The 20,497-nt window shown below is 38.9% G+C and overlaps 1 protein-coding gene across 2 annotated transcripts in view; it reads right to left on the bottom strand.

The window, feature by feature from the left end:
* ttk (ttk protein kinase) overlaps window positions 1–18,903 on the bottom strand; it is a 47,101-nt gene extending 28,198 nt beyond the window's left edge. Inside the window, exons 1-10 of one of the 2 annotated variants that reach the window (XM_072553412.1) lie at window positions 18,820–18,903; window positions 15,100–15,228; window positions 14,506–14,731; window positions 11,085–11,191; window positions 10,838–10,987; window positions 9,858–9,975; window positions 7,952–8,042; window positions 5,118–5,206; window positions 4,461–4,539; window positions 3,811–3,928 (exon numbers count right to left, since the gene is read on the bottom strand). In XM_072553412.1, the coding sequence (XP_072409513.1) occupies window positions 3,811–3,928; window positions 4,461–4,539; window positions 5,118–5,206; window positions 7,952–8,042; window positions 9,858–9,975; window positions 10,838–10,987; window positions 11,085–11,191; window positions 14,506–14,731; window positions 15,100–15,226 (1,105 nt within the window). In that variant the 5' untranslated portion in view covers window positions 15,227–15,228; window positions 18,820–18,903. Of the gene's footprint in view, window positions 1–3,810; window positions 3,929–4,460; window positions 4,540–5,117; window positions 5,207–7,951; window positions 8,043–9,857; window positions 9,976–10,837; window positions 10,988–11,084; window positions 11,192–14,505; window positions 14,732–15,099; window positions 15,229–18,708 lie in introns of both variants that reach the window. The other variant, XM_072553416.1, reaches the window with a different exon arrangement.
* Window positions 18,904–20,497: the final 1,594 nt, after the last annotated feature.

Genomic DNA, 20,497 nt, shown 5'->3' with positions numbered 1-20,497 from the left:
AGGTCAGGCAGCAGCCAAGGAGCAGGAGAATAGACATTTCAGGCATAAGCCCTTCATCAGGAACTTTTCCAGCAGTACACTCTCTACTTTGATCTCCAGCATCTGCAATCCTCACTTTCTCCACCAAAATGAAAAGGCCTGCCAATTTAACCTTCAAATAGGTTTTACTTACAAGTTGATATCAATGCAGCCAGATTTTCAGTAAGGACATTTTGATATTGTACCCTCAAATGCTATATGTAATGCAAATATCAATTGCACACCAAACTCAAAGTCTCTTTAGACTTCCAAATCCATGACAACCAGCTTCTAGAAGAACAGCAGCAGCGACTGTTTGGGAACATAACCAACTGAACGTTCCCCTTCAAGCCACATCTTGACTTAAAAATATATAGCCATTCCTTTAGAGTTGTTGGGTCAAAATCCTGGAACAGTATTGTGGCTATGAATGGTTGCTCAGCCAATGAAACCCACGTTTCATGAATGCATTAGAAAAAAATCTACGGAAAAGGTAGGACCAAGAGAATGACCTGGTGTGAAACACTATTAAATTCAGATTGTATTAAAGAAAGAGGATTTAGTTAACACTTTTACAAGATTGCTTGAAAATTTTGAAAAGCTTGATAACACTGATCCAGACAAACTTGTCACACTGATAAGGCCTCATGAAAACATTGAAGAATTTAAGGAAAATTACATCAAAGCACAATAAGACCCAGTTTATTAAACCAAATAGTATGAATTGTGTACTAGTGGAGGGAATTGTGATTAATATCATGCTGCATTGTCATATTGACCACAGTCAGCAAAGAGACACTATGGAAAAACTGTGGGATTTTCCCCACTTTTCGTATACATGTTCAACAAGTGCCATCATCCATATTATTCCAGTAATTCATAGTTATTGATAGTTCATGAGAACAGCCTGTTCTTATTGATGAGCCAAAATGACTAACAGGTGTACAAGAATACAAATCAAAATGATGCAAGTGAAACACCAACTTATACCAGCAAATCTCTCCCAAGTGGAATAAAATTAAGATAGAAGTGGAACATAGAAATAGAAAAACAGATACAGGTGTTTAAAATAGGCAAATCCAAACAACACGGGCAGCACTGTGGCACAGTGGTTAGCACTGCTGCCTCACAGCGCCAGAGACCTGGGGGTTCAATTCCCGCCTTGAGCAACTGTCTGTGTGCAGTTTGCACGTTCTCCCAGTGTCTGTGTGGGTTTCCTCCGGTTTCCTCCCACAGTCCAAAGATGTGCAGGTCAGATGAATTGGCCATGCTAAATTGGTCTGGGTGGGTTGTTCTTTGGAGGGTCGGTGTGGCGTGGCCTTCTTCGGCCTGTTTCCACACTGTAAGTAATCTAAGCTAAACTGTGCAGGCCTATCACAGTACTCCTACGCTCATAACCGACTATATAAAAATGGAAGAATATAGCCTTTATTAAGCAGAATTAGGACAGCTTATATTTAAAACAAAACAGATCAGCAAATAATGGGGAAGGATTGTGAAGAGGAGAAGTGCGCTAGCCAGGAAAGCTGGGAAGGCAGGAAAGGTGGATGTCTGGCCGGATACTGAACAGGAAGACCTCTGCTGGAAGCTGCAGAGTGAAGATGCAGCAGAGGCAAATTGGATCATGGGTTGACCTTGAGCTCAGGTCATGGACGATGGCATATAAAGATGGTTCCAGCAGTTCACACCTCCCTTCACACCACCAGCTTAAAAGAAACCCCACAAGCCAGCCAGTAATTATAAAAGACTATTACATTGGGACGAACAGCTTCATTAGTTTCCTATTACCCACTCCATCTCAGTTTCATCAAAATTAAGACAGACATCACCAAGCTCACATTATTGCAAATGGTGATGAAAGAGAATGTGCAGCAATGAAGAGAGAGAACTGAGCAAAGAAACCAAATCTTTCACTGCAGGTTAACTGTTAATGTCTGGGAAGAAAGTTAAAATTCTACTACCCAATTAAATTTCTTTTTCAGTGAAAACTAGATTTGAAAGTGAGCAGAAGGTAGCATTTTCTTTACTTAGTTCTAACTCTTGAATGCTTTATGTGGAAACAGTAGCATAGAAGTAATGCGCCAAGGCTGGTAATCCAGAATCCCATGTTAATGTTCTGTGGACATAGGTTCAAATCACACCATAGTAGATGATGAAATTCAATGAAAATATGGTTTTTGAAAAAAAAAAGCAGCCAGCCCAATTGGTGACCAAATAACCACTGTTGATTGCCATTAAAAAAAACCCATCTAATTTACTAATGCTCTTTATGGAAAGAAATCTGGTGTCCTTACCTGGTTGAGCCTATACGTAACTCTAGATCTATAGTAGCTGCTCTCTGGGCAAAGAGGGATGGGTAATAAATGCTGGCATAGCTAGCAATGCCTTAATCCCATCAACAAATTAAAAAATCACCAACACAAGACATGACATTTGCAATTATAACTTTCAAAGATAGCAATGTACAAGAGGAGGCATATACAGTATACAACTTAAACATCAATTGGAGCAAATTCTCACTTGTTGCTCTATTGAGTGAAATATGGCTGCACCCTCCAGCATTTGTATTCCAGACTTAAAATACAATCACAACTCTCAGAGGTTCACGTTGAATTCTAGTGTTTTTTGGTGTATAATTTAAAGGGAGTACGGGGAATAGAGTAACGCTCAAGGATTCTGGTATAGATACTTGGATGTCTTATTGCAATTGTATAGGCTTTGCTTAGACCACATCTGGGGCTGGGAACGATTGGGATGGGAGAACTATAAATTCTAGCAGAGCTAGACAGGGTAATCACAGAAAGGATGCTTACAATAACTTGGGAGTTCAGGGGTCACAGTCTAATAAGAGGTTAGGTTAGTAAGGGCTGAGATTATAAGAAATTTCTTCACCCAGACAATGGTAAACCTGTGGAATTCTTTGTCATAGACAGCAGTAGAAGCAAAACACTAAATGTTTTCAAGGAGTAAGAAATAGTTCTTAGGCCTAAATGGATTAAAGGGTATGGAAAGAAAGCAGAAACAAGGTACTAAGTTGGATGATCAGCCACGATCGTTTTGAATGGTGGAACAGGCTCAAAGGGCTGAATGACCTACTCTTGCTCCTATTCTCTATAATTCTCCCAGACTGAAAAAAAGAAATAAGTCCTCATTTAGCACTGTTTAGCTTTCCTGTCGGTCATCACGAGATTCACTTTAAAGTAATTTCCAGTCAATCCATTGTGGGACCATGTCCCAGTTGATGCCATTTTGGAGTGGCTTCTCCCATTACCTATTCACACATCAATTCTTGCTTCTGTCAAGCCTCCAGTTCCCTCTTCTTCACTTTCTATTTTCCGTCTAAATTTTGATCAGATCCTAACATACAGCTCTGGAGTTGGGAAAATGCAGTTCCCATCAGTGCAGAAATGCTGAGTTAGGACTTATTGATGAGCAGATTGTCCAGGAACCATGATCATTGGTTAGTGAGAGGCAGTTAGAAAGCTACCAAATTTTTCATATTGTAAGATTTATTTTAATTTAAAAATTATTGCATTTAATATTATGAGACTTTAGCCAAGAATTTCAGTTTACAGGGTTGAAACATAATCACAACTTCTATGTTGGTTTTAATGAGAAAACCTGATTCATTTAATGTCATTTAAATATCAAAATATTCAGAAATGCAGTTATAACTAAGTGGTAACTTACCATACGGTGTTAATTTTGCAAGTTCACCAATGGACAATAAAGTCAGTTAAATTAAAACTCAGCTGTTTTTAAGCAGGTTTGATAATAGTTCAATGAGCTTACCTCCTGGTTTTTTTAAATCCAGCAATCCACTGCCAGTAAAGATGGGGGAAGCATTCCCATTTTCACTATCCTCATTTGAGCTTTGCAAATTTGGGGAACTGGTGATAGTTGAACGGCACTGAAAGTATAAATGCAAACGTAAGAACTCCATTTCTGGTTGAAATTTACTGGAGACATTTCAGTATAGGATACTAGCCACAGATAGATCATACTAAATTAAAATAAACCTGGTGAATATATTATTTGATGTCAACAAATGCAAAATTTAATTTTTCAGATTCCCTTTACTAAAGTCAACTCAACAACTTCAGCTGCAAATCAAGGCCATTTAAAATGACTGAATATATGATTCAAAAATTGAAAAACTTTAAGTGAAATAAGTTTACCTAATGCCATTCCAATTTATATGCTTGTAATGGATTAAAAAATTCAAATCAATGAACAAAACAGCAGTTTTGCATGTTTAATCAAGCAGAGGATACACGTTTAAACATAACGCATCCCATGTAATGGCATTGTTGGAAGGAGCCACAAGTACCAGGTACGCCCTCACATGAACAATTAATTATACAAGCAACGGTTTTGGAATAAATATTAGCCTCTATTGATTGCCTAGCTACAGAGGTGCTTCAGAAGATTAAACAAATTACCTTCAAGTCTTGGGCACACAAATCTGATTGAGGCAATGCTGAAGCTAATACATTCATTGCTTTGGATGAGCAAGTTTGCCTGAAGATTTAAAAAGAGAAATTGCCTACATTAGATACCAATAGTACATTTCAAAGTCTGTAGTACCCCTGTAGCATTTTCATTATTGCAAAAAGTTAATTTTCTATATTACAGTGTTTACCATCTCCAATTTGCACACTTTCTAGCTCCTGAACCTCTGCCATCTAAAAGGGAGAAGGGGCAGTAAGCATTGGTATCACACCTGCCAGCAAGTTAACCTGAAAGTCACACCATCCTGACTTCGAATTATATTGCCATTCCTTCACTGTCATTGAGTCAAATCCAGGAACTCAGCAAGATTGTGGGTGTCCCTACATTACATGTACTGCAACAGTTCATGGCGGCGGCTCACCACCTTAAGAGCAATGAGGAACGGACAATAAATGCAAGTTATGTCCAAGTTCCATGAACAAATAAGTTTTATACAGACGACAAAATTAAACTTATCTCTGTCATTCGGAAAATCACACGTTGGGTCCATAAAAGATTTGACAGAGTTAATTAGTGTCCGCCCACTAATAATCCTTTACTTTAAAATGAACACAAGCTACACAATTATAAATGTGTTTAAGGCTTACATATTCACAGAGGGAATATCCATCTTCTTTAAGCCACACAGTGTTTCATTCATTGTTGGCTGAAAGGGAACTTTGCCTGCTTGCAAGACCTACAAAGAAAATAAAAGAGTTAATTGTGCTTCAACAAGACAAAAATGACTTTTGTGGCAGTGAAAAAGATTATCATGCTGAACAGTTTGCTTTCACTTTAAATTCAAACCTGCCTCATTTGTTCAATAATGACTTTTATTTAACTTAATAGTCATTGCATGCTTAAATGCAGATAAAACAAATTAGCATGGAATTTGCATAGATAATGATTAATCGACTAATAGTGTCATCTGCAAACTTTGAAATTGTCTCCTGCACACCAAGATCCAGATCAGAAAAAGCAAGTATCCCAGTACCAACCCCAGGAGAACTCCACTAAAAACTTTCCTCAAACCTGAAAAATATTCATTGACTATTACTCTATCACTCAGCCAATTTTGAAGGTAAACTTCTGTTATGCAGATAGAATACTGCTCTCTTTGGAGAGAGGAAGGCTGAGAGGAGACTTGACAGAGGTTTCCAAAATCATAAGCAGGCTGGGCAGAGTAAATAGGAAGAAGCTGTTCCCATTTGTAAAAGAAGATACAGGAATGCATAGATTTAAAGTGATGTGCAAACAAAACACAGTAAAGAAAAAACTTTTTCACACAACAAGTTATTGGGGTATGGAATGCACTACCTGGAAATATGGCACTTTATTAAATGATTTTTGGGAAAATAGAATAGACATTTGATGACTTGCACCCATCCATTGAACATGAATTTTTTTTCTCGCCAATTATTATTTCAAGCCATCAAGATCAATCAATTTTCTACATTCACCAAGTGTCACCCAGTTAGTCTTCAATACCACCCACAATTAGCCTTCTTTAGCTTCAAATCAAATTTGCAAGGACTTTGTAAGTACACTTCTATGAAAAGACTGGCTGAATCAAGTACCTTAGACTAAACGCCAAACTCTGTCTACATATTTAATTCCCTTTATTTACCTATTTTTATACTCAGGTTTACTGCCATCTACCAAAACCTTAATTTTGAAAGGACTTCTGTTTCTGATTCAGTTCCAATGCTATTCTCTGATCGTTATCATTTCTAATTCATGCAAGCTACAGCTTGTACTTTCACTTTTATTTGTTACCGCAAGTTCTTGTATCAGCAAAGGCTTTTTCCCTCGCACAAGATTATTTTCTAATGCAAGACTAAATTCCAGACACACTATCAATGCTTGCACTGTGGTACCATACTATCCACTCTAGTCAGTCAGTCTATAGACCTTAGTTTGTGGCCATCATAATGGATTTCAATCAATTGTTAATACTTACCAGGAGCTTTCCCTGCATGGGCTACAATTATCACATCATTCATTGGACTAGCAGGAACATGCAACACCCTAGTCTAGGCAATTGGTTTTTGGATGCAATAGTTCTGTCATGTATTACAGTCAGCCAAATTACCATGATTCAGCAATGGTGCATTTAGTTCCTCCGAACTTTCACAAAATAATGAGCAGTTAGAGTACAAAGCACTTAGTTGTCAATATTGTCATTAATTCCCATTAATTATTTTATGCAACATAAGAACACACTAATTTTCTTAATGACCTCTACCATATTAAAAGACTGTCTCACTTCATTTTAACAATTCAAATGCGAAGTTCATCCAAAACTCTGGTGCCGATGTCATAAGCCACTGTAGGTTCTAACCCTTGAACACGGTTACGCTGGCTGACCTGTATTGGTTCTTGGTCAAGCATTATCAATACATTTTTTAAAATGTTGTCTTTGTTATCAAATCCTTCCATTTCTTCACCCCTCCTTACTTCCACAAGTTTCTCCTGCCCCACAACTATCACACAGTTCAGCTCATCTAATTCAAGGTAGAATATCTCAGATTTTAATCGCTTCAACATTGATGGCCTGCATTTAATTTCCTAAGCCACGTGTTTGGAGTATACTCCCTTGTTTTCCTCTTCCAAGACATTCCTGAAAAACTACTTCAGTCATCTGCCTAAATAGATTAATAGTGATAGAGTCATACAGCACAGAAACAGACCTCATAACAGTCAAACTCATCCACGCTGACATCCCCAATCTGACCTGTTCCCATTTACCAGCATTTAATCCATATCCATCTAAACCTTTCCTATTCATACATCCATCCAGATCTCTTTGCAATATTTTAATCATACCTGCCTTCACCACTTCCTCTGGTAGCTCGCTCCATATACACATCAACCTCTTAAAAAAGTTGTCCCTTCGGTCCCTTTTAAATCTTTCTCCTCTCACCTTAAGTCTAGTTTTGGACTCCCCCCACCCTAGGAACATCTCCTCAATATCATCACTTGCTACCACATTTTATTCCAGAAAACCAGGTGAATAGAATAGGAGAAAGTGAGGACTGCAGATGCTGGAGATCAGAGCAGAAAATGTGTTGCTGGAAAAGCGCAGGTCAGGCAGCATCCAAGGAGCAGGAGAATCAATGTTGTTTCGGGCATTCCTGAAGAAGGACTCCTGCCCGAAACGTCGAATCTCCTGCTCCTTGGATGCTGTCTTACCTGCTGCGCTTTTCCAGCAACACACTTTCAGCTCTGAATAGAACAGGAGCCAATTTTTATATGCAATAATTTACAAAGTTACATATTGCAGGCATGCAGCTGCTATCTCAAAAGCCATTTTCAGATTGCCTATTCTTTATGGGGCTCAAAAGAGGACCCAACACTTGAATACAATTCAACAATTATTATACAATTAACAGTCAGCAATATGACTAGCAATATATTAAGATTTTTATGTGGAATCTTCTACCTGGCTATTAACACTGCTTTTCAGCTTCTTGACAGTTATCTGCTCCGGGAGTGATACATCATTCTCTCTGGCCAAGCTGCTCATGTCAGCCCTAATGAGAGAAAGTAATAATTGGTGACATGAGCCTAGGTAAAATGAATGAAAACTCAAAATAGCGCAGAATAGTACTAACCTTTTGTAAGAGGCAGTAAACCTTTATTTAATATTAAGGACTTAATTCAGAGTTCAGGAAAAACTACTCATAACAAAGCTATTGCATCATTAAGTTTTACCTGCACAATATTTTATCAGCTAGTTAAAAGCAGAATGAAAACAAGTGAAATTATAGACCAGTTTTCTTAACATCTGTTGTCAGGAATTTACTAGAGGTATTGAGAAGAAAGCAGGAACATGGTACTCCACAAGGATCAGAGTTAGGACAATACCTGTTCAACATTTATACTAATAATTCGGAATCAAAAACAGTTTCTATATTTGCAATGATATTATAATGGCATGCACCAGAGGTTAGCAAGATCATAAATAAAAGCAAATACTAGGTTGTATTGATAGAGGGATAGAATATAACATAAGGAAGTTATGTTAAACCAGTTTTGAATGGAATCCAGTGTAATCAATGTTTGTGACAAGGTGAAGTGACTCTCATCTCATCTGTGGAATTCAGCTGTTTTGTTTATATGTGGATCTAGACTGCAAAGAAGTCAGGAGTTACATAGTCCCAGCGGAATGCAAATGGAGCATCGGTGAGTGAGTTACTGATGAGCAAGTGTGACTTAATTTAACCCCTCTCCCCAGCTCACCAGAACATCATCCAGCACAGTTCAGGTAAAAATAGATTTAATGATAAATTCCCATATTCTCCACTATTGCTGATCTAAATTGAAACCTATTTCAGCTACACAATCTTGCAACCACACATTTACCTCTCTAATCTTATTCACTAAATATCAATTTTAGATTTTCTAATCCAGTTATTATTATGTTTGAAGTTCTGTTACATAATTCAGCCTCAAGTAGCTGACATGCTCTGAATAAACCCTCTTTCCTCATCCTCTGTGTCATTGAAATGTGTTTTACCACAATATACCTATTAAAACTATCACTTGAACTGTTTCAGGTAGCACATTCCTCGATTCACTTCACTCTATTTTACGGCTTTCTTCCATAAAAACCTTGAACCTGTATGATAATTGCTAAAGCAAAGGTCCTTCTCACTTCGATATTATCAACCCTTATGACAGACTCATTCACAGTCACAGCTTCTTATGCTTAAGCAGCTAACATGAGCCTTGATAATTTTTTTTTAAATTGGAACAACAGAAGCAACCTGAACAGGTGGGGCCAAACTCCCACAGAATCGGGATTTTAGTTTAGCTTTCAGTAGCTGTTGGGGTTAGGAAGCTTCAATACGACAGTTCTTGCTACAACAAAATGCTTGAGTTCACTCTGTCTCATGTGTAATTTTCCAGCCCAAGAGGAAATAACAATATCAAGAAAAAAAACAATCTTTTTTTTCTAAATTTGCCTTTGCCAAGGGTGTTTTATGTTAAATTTTGGAATAGTTGCTGTTTAGTAGTTAAATCATCTATTATTCTGTTATATTTTGTAATAGAACTCAGTTATTCCAATCCTTCTTTCTTTTGTTTGTATTTTAACTGCAGTGTATGAATAAAGTATGTTTTGCTTCAAGTCTGGGAGTTTGACCAATCAAATTGCATCAGGAACACAACAGCAGGGATTGCCTTTAAAATAAAAAGGTTAGAGTTTCAACTATCTCCTTTGAGGGAGTTTGATCTGGTCCATAATAGATGAAGACCTTAACAGTTACGTCAAGCCCACTGGACTTTTCATGTAAAATCCAACGTTCCAATCCACTTCTAAAAACAAAAATGAAATTCTACTTCACCTGAAAGATGAAACAGCATCAATTTGGAATTCTTCAGAACTATCGCTGTTTTTTCTATTCTTGTTCAATGAAACAATGTCGGTTGATAAAACACTTGGTATTGTTTTACACATTGTCACTAGCGAAAGAGGAAAAAAAATATAAAGTTAAAAGCATATAAATATGCTTACATATTTTGGTCAGAGGGACTAAAGGAGTCATATTCCATGTTAACTAAGCTATCAGGATTTTTAACCTTCCCAAAATATATGCAATATAAAGAAGTTTTAAGAACAAATTAATCTTCTAGCCTACAACTGCATGAATTCTTACAATGGATGTGGAATTTATTGTCAGAACTGAAGATAATTAAGAGTCAACCATGATGTTGTCAGTCTAGACTAGACTAGGTTAGGGTGACAAATTTCTCTCGAAAGGATAGTGAATCAGATGGGTTTTTATGACAATCAACATCTCATGGTAACTCTTACTGGTACCAGCTTGAAATTCCTGGTATGTTTAAGATAAAAAAAATCTTCAGACAACAAGTTCCCATTTTTTCTTAAGACACATACATATATGTATACACAAAGGCCAATGCAAATACATTTTGTTTTTCCACTTTAACCTAAAGCAATGTCTTACAAGTTCTTTCTTTCTCCATGGTTTCCAAGCTGACGTACTATTAGCTTCAGATGATATTGTGAACTACATAACTATGACATTTTGTCCTCAGGTTTGTAAAATTCTAGAATTCGAGTGTTTATAGATTTGAATTGAACAGCAATGTAATATTTTTACTAGCAAGTAATTGTGGATAATTATACAAACAAATTGCTCAGAACACTTCCTATTTATCTCCCATAAAATGTAGTGTAACATTTAATATAAATTAGAAGCTATTTATATTACACTATGTCTCATTCCTTTTCTTTTTAAAAGGAACTTTCCCTCTCCTAAATTCCTCCTCCCTATACAGCCATTTCTAAGTACTTACTCACCAGGTAGATTTTCTTGATCTCCATCTTCAGGTAATAAGAGCTGCTTATTTCCCTGATTTAAATTTTGAAAAGCAACCTCCAAGAGCTCAATGGGCTTTGCTTTGATATCCAGTGCTTTCTGAAGAATGTTTCTGCATTTCCTTACAGATCCTGTTCAAAGTTAACAACATACTTATTTTCCACAAATATAGAACAGCACCGTATTAAAGGATTTCAATAATAAAATTGGAATACACGTTATACAAACCTCGATTAAGCTCAAATTGTGCACATGCTATGTGTACAAAGGCAAATCTCTTGCAGTTCACTCTAGCCAAGTTGAATTGCTCCTGTGCTTCATCTACATCTACAAAACTGAGGATGACAAGTCATTAGAATCACATTGTAACCTTAAAGATATGAACATAAGGAGTTTGAATATTGTGGCAAGGAGATATGGTGCCAAAGGTTTTTTTAACTTGCATTCATCTGGGTCAAACACAATTTCAAATGACAACAATTTAAACAATTGCAAAAATTCTACCAACTGGTTAGCAATTCAGCTGATTGGCTGAGACACTGCCATGGAGAAAGTAAAGAAAAACACTCATCTCCCCAAAATCCTAGTAGTTCAAAACGGAAGAGTGGAAAATATTCCTTTGTTTCTTTTACAGAAAAGTGGCTCTGGTACATGAATGTATGGTGCTTCTGACAAGTATGACTCATTTTACAAACTTGATTTTTGATGATTTGGAAATGCCAGTGTTGGACTGGGGTGTACAAAGTTAAAAATCGGACAACACCAGGTTATAGTCCAACATGTTTAATTGGAAGCACTAGCTTTCGGAGTGCTGCACCTTCATCAGATGGTCCTTCATTGGGTCACAACCACCTGATGAAGGAGCAGCGCTATGAAAGCTAGTGCTTCCAATTAAACCTGTTGGACTATAATCTGATGTTGTGCGATTTTTAACTTTGATTATTTTAAATTTTCTTATTAATGTAGCTAATCAGTGCACTGTACCATTGGATACAATCGTTCAGCAGTTATAATCACACAACTGAGTATGATATCGCTAATGTAGAAAAAGGCAGGTCAAGATAATTCAGCATTCCTTCATCAGGAAATCATTAACTGTTCATTTTTATATTTAAAAAAGGAAGCTCATACAACAGTGACATAGAACATTCCAAGTTAACTATCAAAATAGCTTTTTGAAACCATCTACAAATCTAAGATACTCCATAATACCACAACTTATAGGAGCAGAATTTGGTCATTTGGCCCATCGAGTCTGTTCTACAATTCAATTATTGCTGATATGCTTCTCAACCCCATTTCTCATCCCTTCGCCCCATAACCGTTGATCCTCTTACTAATCAAGAATCTATCTATCTATCTCAATCTTAAGTATACTCAATGATTTGGCCTCAACCATCTTTTGTTACAATGAGTTCCACAAGTTACTACCTGCTGGCTGAAGAAATTCCTCAATCAGTTCTAAAGGGTCATCCCTTTACTAATCCTAGTCTGGCCTACTAGTGAAACCATCTTCTCTATATCCACTCTATCTAGGCCTCACAGATCCTGTAAGTTTAAATAAGATCTTCTCTTCTTCATTTGAAACTCCATACAGTACAGACCCAGTGAAAACCTCATAATAAGCCCTACATCTTTGGGATCATTCTTGTAAATATTCTCTGAAGCCCTTCCTGTACCAGTATGTCCTTCCTTAAATACAGGGCCCAAAACCACTCATAATATTCCAAATGCAGTCCAACTAGAGCCTTTACAGCCTTTGCGGTACAGCTGTTCTAGCATTCTAGTCCTCTTGAAATAATGCTAACATTGCAGTTGCCTTCCTAACTACCAAATGAACCTCCATCAAACCTTAAGGGAATCCTGAACTGGGACTCCTAAGTCTCTTTGTGCTCCAGATTTCTGAAGCCTTTTCCCATTTAGAAAATAGTCTACACCTCTATTCTTTCTACCAAAGTGCATAATTTCACATTTTCCCACATTGTATTCCACCTGGCACATCTTTGCCCTTCTCCTAGCCTGTCCAAGCCTTTCTACAGCCTTCCTGCTAACTCAACGCTACATGTCACTCCACTTATCTTTGTGTCATCTCCAATATTAGCAACAATGCCGAGTTCCTACATTCAGATCGTTAACATATAACATGAAAAGGAGTGGTCCCAACACTGACCCCTATGGAATTCCACTAATCACTGGCTGCCATCCTGAAAGAGACCCCTATATCCCCACTTTCTGCCTTCTACCAGTCAGCCAATCTTCTATCTTGTCCCCAACATCATGGGCTCTTATCTTATGTGCAGCACCTTGTCAGAGGTCTTCTGGAAATTCAAATATATCATGTCCACTGGATCTCATTTGTCTAACTTGCTCATTACCTCCTCAAAGAATTCTAACAAATTTGGCAAAACTGCACTGACTCCACCCTATTTTACCATGCACTTCCAAGTACTCTGCAATCTCATCCTAAATAATGGACTCTAAAATTTTATCAACAACCAAGTTCAGGCTAATCAGCCTATTGTTCCCATCTTCTCCCTCCCTACCTTCTTAAACAGGAATGTTACTCTCACCATTTTCCAGAAATCTGGAGCACAAAGAGACTTAGGAGTCCCAGTTCAGGATTCCCTTAAGGTTTGATGGAGGTTCATTTAGCAGTTAAGAAGGCAAATGCAATGTTAGCATTATTTCAAGAGGACTAGAAGAGGACCAGCGATTCCCAAAAGATCATTATCAATGCTTCTATAATCTCTTCAGCTATCTCCTTCTAAATTCTGGGTTGTAATCCATCTGGTCCAGGATATTTATCTGCCTTTGAGCTTTCAGCTTCCCAGCACTTTCTCCTCAAGTGATGAGCACTACTCTCACTTCTGCCCCCGGAGGTTTTAGTACGCTGTTGGTATATTCCGCTACGAAAAATGATACACAGTACCGACTTAGCTCTTCCACCATTTCTCTGTTCCGCATTACCACTTCTCCAGCCTCAACTTCCAGTGGTCCAATGTCCACTTTTGCCCTCTCTTACCTTTGATATATCAAAATATATATAAGGTGTATTCTTTCCTGAAGGATCACTACACAGATGTCAAAATGTTATAACTTTGGCATTTAATTATCTGATGAAATCATGCATTCAGTTAAACTAAATGTCAATTGCCATGATTTATGCCATTTATGTGCCACATACAACCAGTAGCTGGCAGACATCAAGGTTTACTGTCATTTATAGATTATTTTCGTTTCTAGATTGTGATATCGAATTCAGTGATTAACAGATTTAAATCAGAAGCTAACTTGCATCACTCAACAATATTAGGTTATACCACAGCCCCATAAGTAGCAACCACATACTGCATCACTGAACAGAAGGCATGTGACACCTTATTATACAACTACAACTTAACTCAAACTTTAGATGGAAAAAATAAGTCAACATGTCATGTAAGTGCTCTCAACCTCAATGTGAATTCAAATTAAAGAACAAACAATTTTATCATTCTGTGTATGGATTGCTCTCTTTGCCAGAAATGTTTCTTCAAAAGGACAAACTTGGATTTGTTTGTATTAGAAATTGCATTCTGTAGCAAAGAAAACTCAAATACTTGCACCCAAATACTTTTATTGTAAAACAAGAGGATAAAAAGATACGTACACTTTAAGTTCCGCAAAACGTGTCAAGATGCGAGCATAGCATTCATTCGTATAATGCTTCTCAACCGATAGGGCAGCAACTGTGTCATTGTAGAGGTCTATAAGCCTGTTCAATAAGGTTTCGTTAGTTTGAGGATCACCCAAGTTTTCCACTTTTTGAAGGTAGACAAACCAGTCTTCTGGAAAGTTTCCATCAGCCATAATTTGCCTAATAGTAGCAGTGTGATCTATTGTAAAAGTAGAATAAGTACAAGATAAGCATTCCTAGCAAAAATTAAAATATGGGGAAAGAGGATATAAATCACACTAGCAAAAATGTTTTGGTCAATTCAGTATTTTAAGCTACTTATACTTTTTGCACCCTAAATAAGCATCCCCTTTACTCTGAAGAAAAAGTTTTGGATTCACTTCCTAATCTGCCTCTTACTTTTGGAAGTTCCTCAAACCTAACCAGGTTTAGTTTTAAGAATGTAAAACATCTATAATAAAACAGGAGTAGGTTGTGAAAAGTAATTAATTTCAATTAGTATTTCAAGACTTTTCGGGTTAAGGATATAAACTAATTCAAAAAATTGAAAAATGTACTACGCCATACCTGTAACATCAGAGTTACATTTCAGCTCTTCAGTTTTGTTAGCCTCCTCCTGTTTTGTTCGAAGGTATGCTAATCGGTTTGTAAGGCGAGCCAATCGCATCCTTGACTCATTCATATTCTCCTCCATCACTGCAAACAAAAAAGGTGAGAAACACAAAAGTACTGTACTTAGTTAGAAGTTCATCAATACTTTAAAAACATAACATCCCATTAACAATTTTATTTTTTAGACAGACCACATCAGAGAAATATATTTAATTTCTGACTGGAATATAGCCGCAGATTGAGTTTATACAGCACTCTGGAGTAGAGAATTCTAAGATTCATGACCCTTTGAGTGAAGCCCAAAATGGTCTGCTTCTTATTCAGATTTGTCCCGTGGTTCCAGACCTCTCTACAGCCAGGGAAAACATCCTGACTGAATCCACCCCATCGAGCTGCACAAGAATTTCATGAGCATCCAACTTACGAACACTCATACCTGCAAATGTGATCCTATTCAGGGGTGTAATTTTAAAGATGCAACTTGCAAAGTTTCCTGTATTTACAAATGGCTATTTTGTATCATGCTGCACGCTGTTCTAACTTGCATACAAATCAATTTGTAAACGAACTTGAGAACAGAACTGGCTCTCAACCCTTTACTTCCAATTTTGATCACTAACCTGTGTGGGACCTTGTTGAAAGGCAACTGCCAATTGAAACAAGCTACAGCCACTGATTCCAGCTTATCTATTCTGCCAGCTGCATCCTCAAAAAATTCCAACAGATTTGTCAAACATGATTTTCTTTTCATAAATTCACAGGAAAAGTAACAGTAGGATTGGGCAGAGTCAAAGTATTCAGATGTCACATAAGTTATGACATATTTCTGCATTTTCCCTCTTACTGATGGCAGGCAGATAGATCTGTTGTTCTTCCTTTCTCTCTCACCTTGCTTAACAGAAAGGATTATATTTGCATATATTGGTGATTAGTGAAATACGTTGTTTGACATCGATTTGAATACTCAGGCCTGAGGTGATGGCATTAGGAAATAAAAGCTCAGCTGAAGGAAAAAGCATGAGGTTTCAGAAGCTCCACTGCGCAAAGTAGAAAAAAAGTGTAATTGCTGGATAAGCCACAAGAAATGCAACACCGAAAGCAGAAACAAGACAGATATGGGAAACTTTGGGTTTGTAAGATATGATTTGTTACAAACATAAAAAAAAACATTGTTTGAAAGAAGTCAGGAAGATAAGTCAAGAAGTGGAATATGTAAAAATGAAAGATCTGCAAAGTGAATTATATATAACTTCACAGATCAGAAACCAAAGAATATAAATTAAATAGCCAATGAAACAGCAAAAAGTCAGAAAAATCCCAAGCAAATCAACCAGGGTTTAATCAACTAGGGTTAGAGAAGGACAAATATACAAATAAATACATGAATCAAGAGCAGGTGCCTCCAGCCTGCTCCACTATTTAAAAAAAAGTTCACCTGATCTGATTATGGTCAAGTCAGGATAGTGAGTAGCTTGGGAGGAATTGGTGTAATAGTCAGCAAGAGGTTTCATTGTCCATATTTGAAATGAGGACAATTGATTTTGCGAGGTTCAGCAACAACTGAAATCTCCAAAAACAACTCAGTCCGGATTGTATACCTGTGTACCACCACTTCTGCTAGGTCTGTCTTGCCAGTGGGACAGGAATAGGGATGGTGTCATCTGTGGTGTGTAAGGAATGACTATGTTAAGCTATTGTTTGACTACTGTACCAGACAGCTCCCATACATTGGTAGGAGAAAATCTGCAACATCAACAGGATTGAGTGCTGCTGTCATTTCTGGTGCCTAGATCAATAGTGGTGTGCCAGTTCACTCCATTTTTGGAAACCTTGTAGCAGCTCATATAATGGAATGGCTTGCTTGGCAATTTCAGAGAGCAGTTAGAAGTCAACCACATTGCTGTAGGTCTGGAGTAACATGTAGGCCAGACCAGGTAAGGATGGCACTTGTCCTTCTCTAAAAAAGATTAGTAAACATTAGCTGGATCTTTACAACAATTAACAACGATCTCACAATCAATATTAGACTTTTAATTCTAGAATTACTGAGCTTTGCTTTTTGCTTAGATTTTACTAACTGCCATAATGAATAAGATTATGCCCCTGCAAAGTATCAGTCATATGAACCTTCAAACTGCACTATTTCTCAGATAATAAAAAGGAAACCAAAACGGTACACAGTACTGTATTCCAAATGTGACCTCATCCATACTCTACACAACTATAGCAAAACACCTACTTCTTAGATTACTTTCACCTTGCAATGTACAATACTTTCCAAGTTGAGGGTCACCCGCTCTGAAAAGTTAACTTTGATTTCTCTCCACTAATACTGCCAGGTTTTTTCTAGCAATTTCTGTTTGTGAATAACTTTGCATTTGACGTCCTATCATATGCTCTACATACACACATATTTTAATGGCTCGTGAAACAAGAAAAAGAACTTTCTGTATCTCCGAAGTTCTACAATCTTCTTTTAATACATTTCTTTTCTGTTTGTCCTGCCCAAGTGAACAAAATCTCATCACATACAACTTGGTTTCCTATCACTGAAAAATGTGTGGCTGGAAAAGCGCAGCAGGTGAGGCAGCATCCAAGGAGCAGGAGAATCGATGTTTCGGGCATAAGCCCTTCAGATTCCTGAAGAATGGGCTTATGCCCGAAACATCGATTCTCCTGCTCCCTGGATGCTGCCTGACCTGCTGCGCTTTTCCAGCGACACATTTTTCAGCTCTGATTTCCAGCATCTGCATTCCTCACTTTATCCTAGTTGGTTTCCTATCGACCTTGGTATTGTCAGCAAATTTAGCAAGTGCATATTCAGTCGTTACATCATCAATCAGAAAACATTGTTAATAATTAAGGCTCAACACGGATCCCTACAGGAGATCGTCACATCCTATCAACCCAAAACCGGCCTATTTACACCGAACTGTGTTTCTGATTGAATAACCAATCCGTGATTCGTGCAAATATGTTACCCCACCCCCAAAAACACACACATAACACGACCCTTAATTTTACACTATAAACCTTGACATGGCACTTTATCAAACGTCTTCGAGCCTTTAAGCTTAAGGAACGCTACCAACACCCACGGTTTATAGAATGAAACCCACAAATATAGGGCATAAAACTTAAGGGATCTAATGGGATGAGAGCAATCAGCTGAAAAAAAAAGCTAAGGCTCTAAATGGGGAAGAAGGGAAGTACAAGATCCGAGGTCGAGGCGCGCAGGCAGGGAAGAGGAGGTGATGCAGGAGAAAACGGAGTCATCAAATGATGTGCTCGGTGGTACTTCAGGATGTTTCATCACCACACCTGGTTCCAAACAAACCAGCAGCCTCCACCCACTCCCTGAGGCTGGGCATCGCCTGGATAAGGGACTGCAGCATTCTCAAGTGACAACAAGTTATCTTTACAGAGTACATTATTGTAGTAATAGGACTTTCGCGGGATATTTAACCAACATTACACACAACCGCTCGACCAAAGCGATGCATGTTTCAGGAGCATCTTAGACAGGGGGTGGGGCGAGAGGGTAGAAAATGGAAAGAAATGCACCATTATTTTTATTTGGTTACTCGGTCCGATGTCATGCCTCCGTCTTGAAAGTGGGATTCACCCGGTTAAATCTGCATCCCGAACTAATCCACAACAAGCGGCCGCACTTACCGAGTTCAGAACCACCGCTTTAACAACAAACGCAACCACGACCAACCGACCCACATTCAAAATTCCCGCACCATCCAACAAACCGCGGCTGGATTGGCTGAACGGACGGGAGGAGATTCTGATTGGTTGCTGGCTGCCTTTCTTCCCTCCCCCAAACTCCCCCACGAGCGAGGAAGGCTTGGAGTGAGGGGTTGCGGCCATTGGCTCCCGTCAGTTAAACAGGCCGACCGCCCGATTGGGCAGTTGTGAACGAGGAAGGGGCGGGACTCCTGAGCCGTTGCCTGGGACGCCGTGATTGCGAATCGAGGAACGCATGCGTCGGGCCAAACAAGTGCAGAAATCACGCAAGGAGTCGGCTCTTCGTTAACGCGATGGTTCCGTTCTCGTGCGTCACAGCTAACTCATGTTTTAAAAGTTCGCGCTTTAGAAACGGACGCCGCTGAATTGGTCGATCGCGCTGTAGTATAATGGTTTGTATTCAGGCCTGTTCGTTTACTTTTTTTCCGTTTTTATTTCGAGGTCGCTAATTCTGTTGCAACATTAGCAGCAGAAAACAAAATACTAGGGTGGGGTGGGGCGGAAAGGTTTAGAAAATTTTAGAAATGGGTACACCAAGTCATGCAGTACATGTATTGAATAAATTTTAATGAGATGTCTGAAATGCAAAATTCTCAAATCTGTCCTCTTTGTGAGCAAGTATACATATTCATTGTCTCCACTCTTTTCAACCTCCTGAACGAATCAATTGAATTCTGAAATAAAAACAAAAAGGATAGGAGATAATCAGCAAAAGTGGTGGCAACTGTGGAGGGACCAATTAACATTTTTCTTACCGGTGGGAAGTAGCTGTGTCCTAGGTAAAAACAATTCTTCTGTCGCCTCCGCCTCCGAGCTTACTTTCACAATCAGGACTCCTGCCCACCTTCCGAGGACCCCTTCGCCCACCTTCAACACACTGGATCCACCTCGACACACCGTGCTAGCCTATTACTGCCCTCAACCTCTTCATTTCCAACTGCTGCCGGGAAATTAACCACCTCAACCTGTCCACCTCCCTGCCCCACTGCAACCTCTCACCCTCACAATACGCAGCCCTCCAATCCCTCTGCTCCATTCCTGACCTCACCATCAAGCCAGCAGATAAAGGGGACGCAGTGGTAGTCTGGCGCACTGACCTCTACACCACTGAAGCCTAACACCAACTCGAGGACACCTCTTCTGACCGCCCCCTCGACCATGACCCCCCACCCCCCCCCATCACCAAATCATCATCTCCCAGACCATACAGAACCTCATCAGCTCAGGAGATCTCCCACCCACAGCTTCCAGCCTCATAGTCCGGGAACCCTGCACTGCCCAGTTCTACCTTCTTCCCAAGATCCACAAGCCTGACCACTCTGGCTGACCCATTGTCTCAGCATGCTCCTGCCCAACTGAACTCATTTCTCCCTACCTCGACACTGTCCTAACCCCCCTAGTCCAGGAACTCCCCACATACGTTCAAGACACCACCCACGCCTCCACCTCCTGCAAGACTTCCGTTTACCCGGCAGCCAATGCCTCATCTTCACTGTGGATATCCAATCCCTCTACACCTCCATCCACCATGACCAGGGCCTCCAAGCCCTCCGTTTCTTCCTCTCCCGATGTCCCCAACAGTACCTTTCCACCGACACTC

This window comes from Chiloscyllium punctatum, chromosome 3 (genome assembly GCF_047496795.1).
Source record: "Chiloscyllium punctatum isolate Juve2018m chromosome 3, sChiPun1.3, whole genome shotgun sequence".
NCBI lineage: Eukaryota > Metazoa > Chordata > Chondrichthyes > Orectolobiformes > Hemiscylliidae > Chiloscyllium > Chiloscyllium punctatum.
This window is presented reverse-complemented; position numbering and strand designations above follow the sequence as displayed.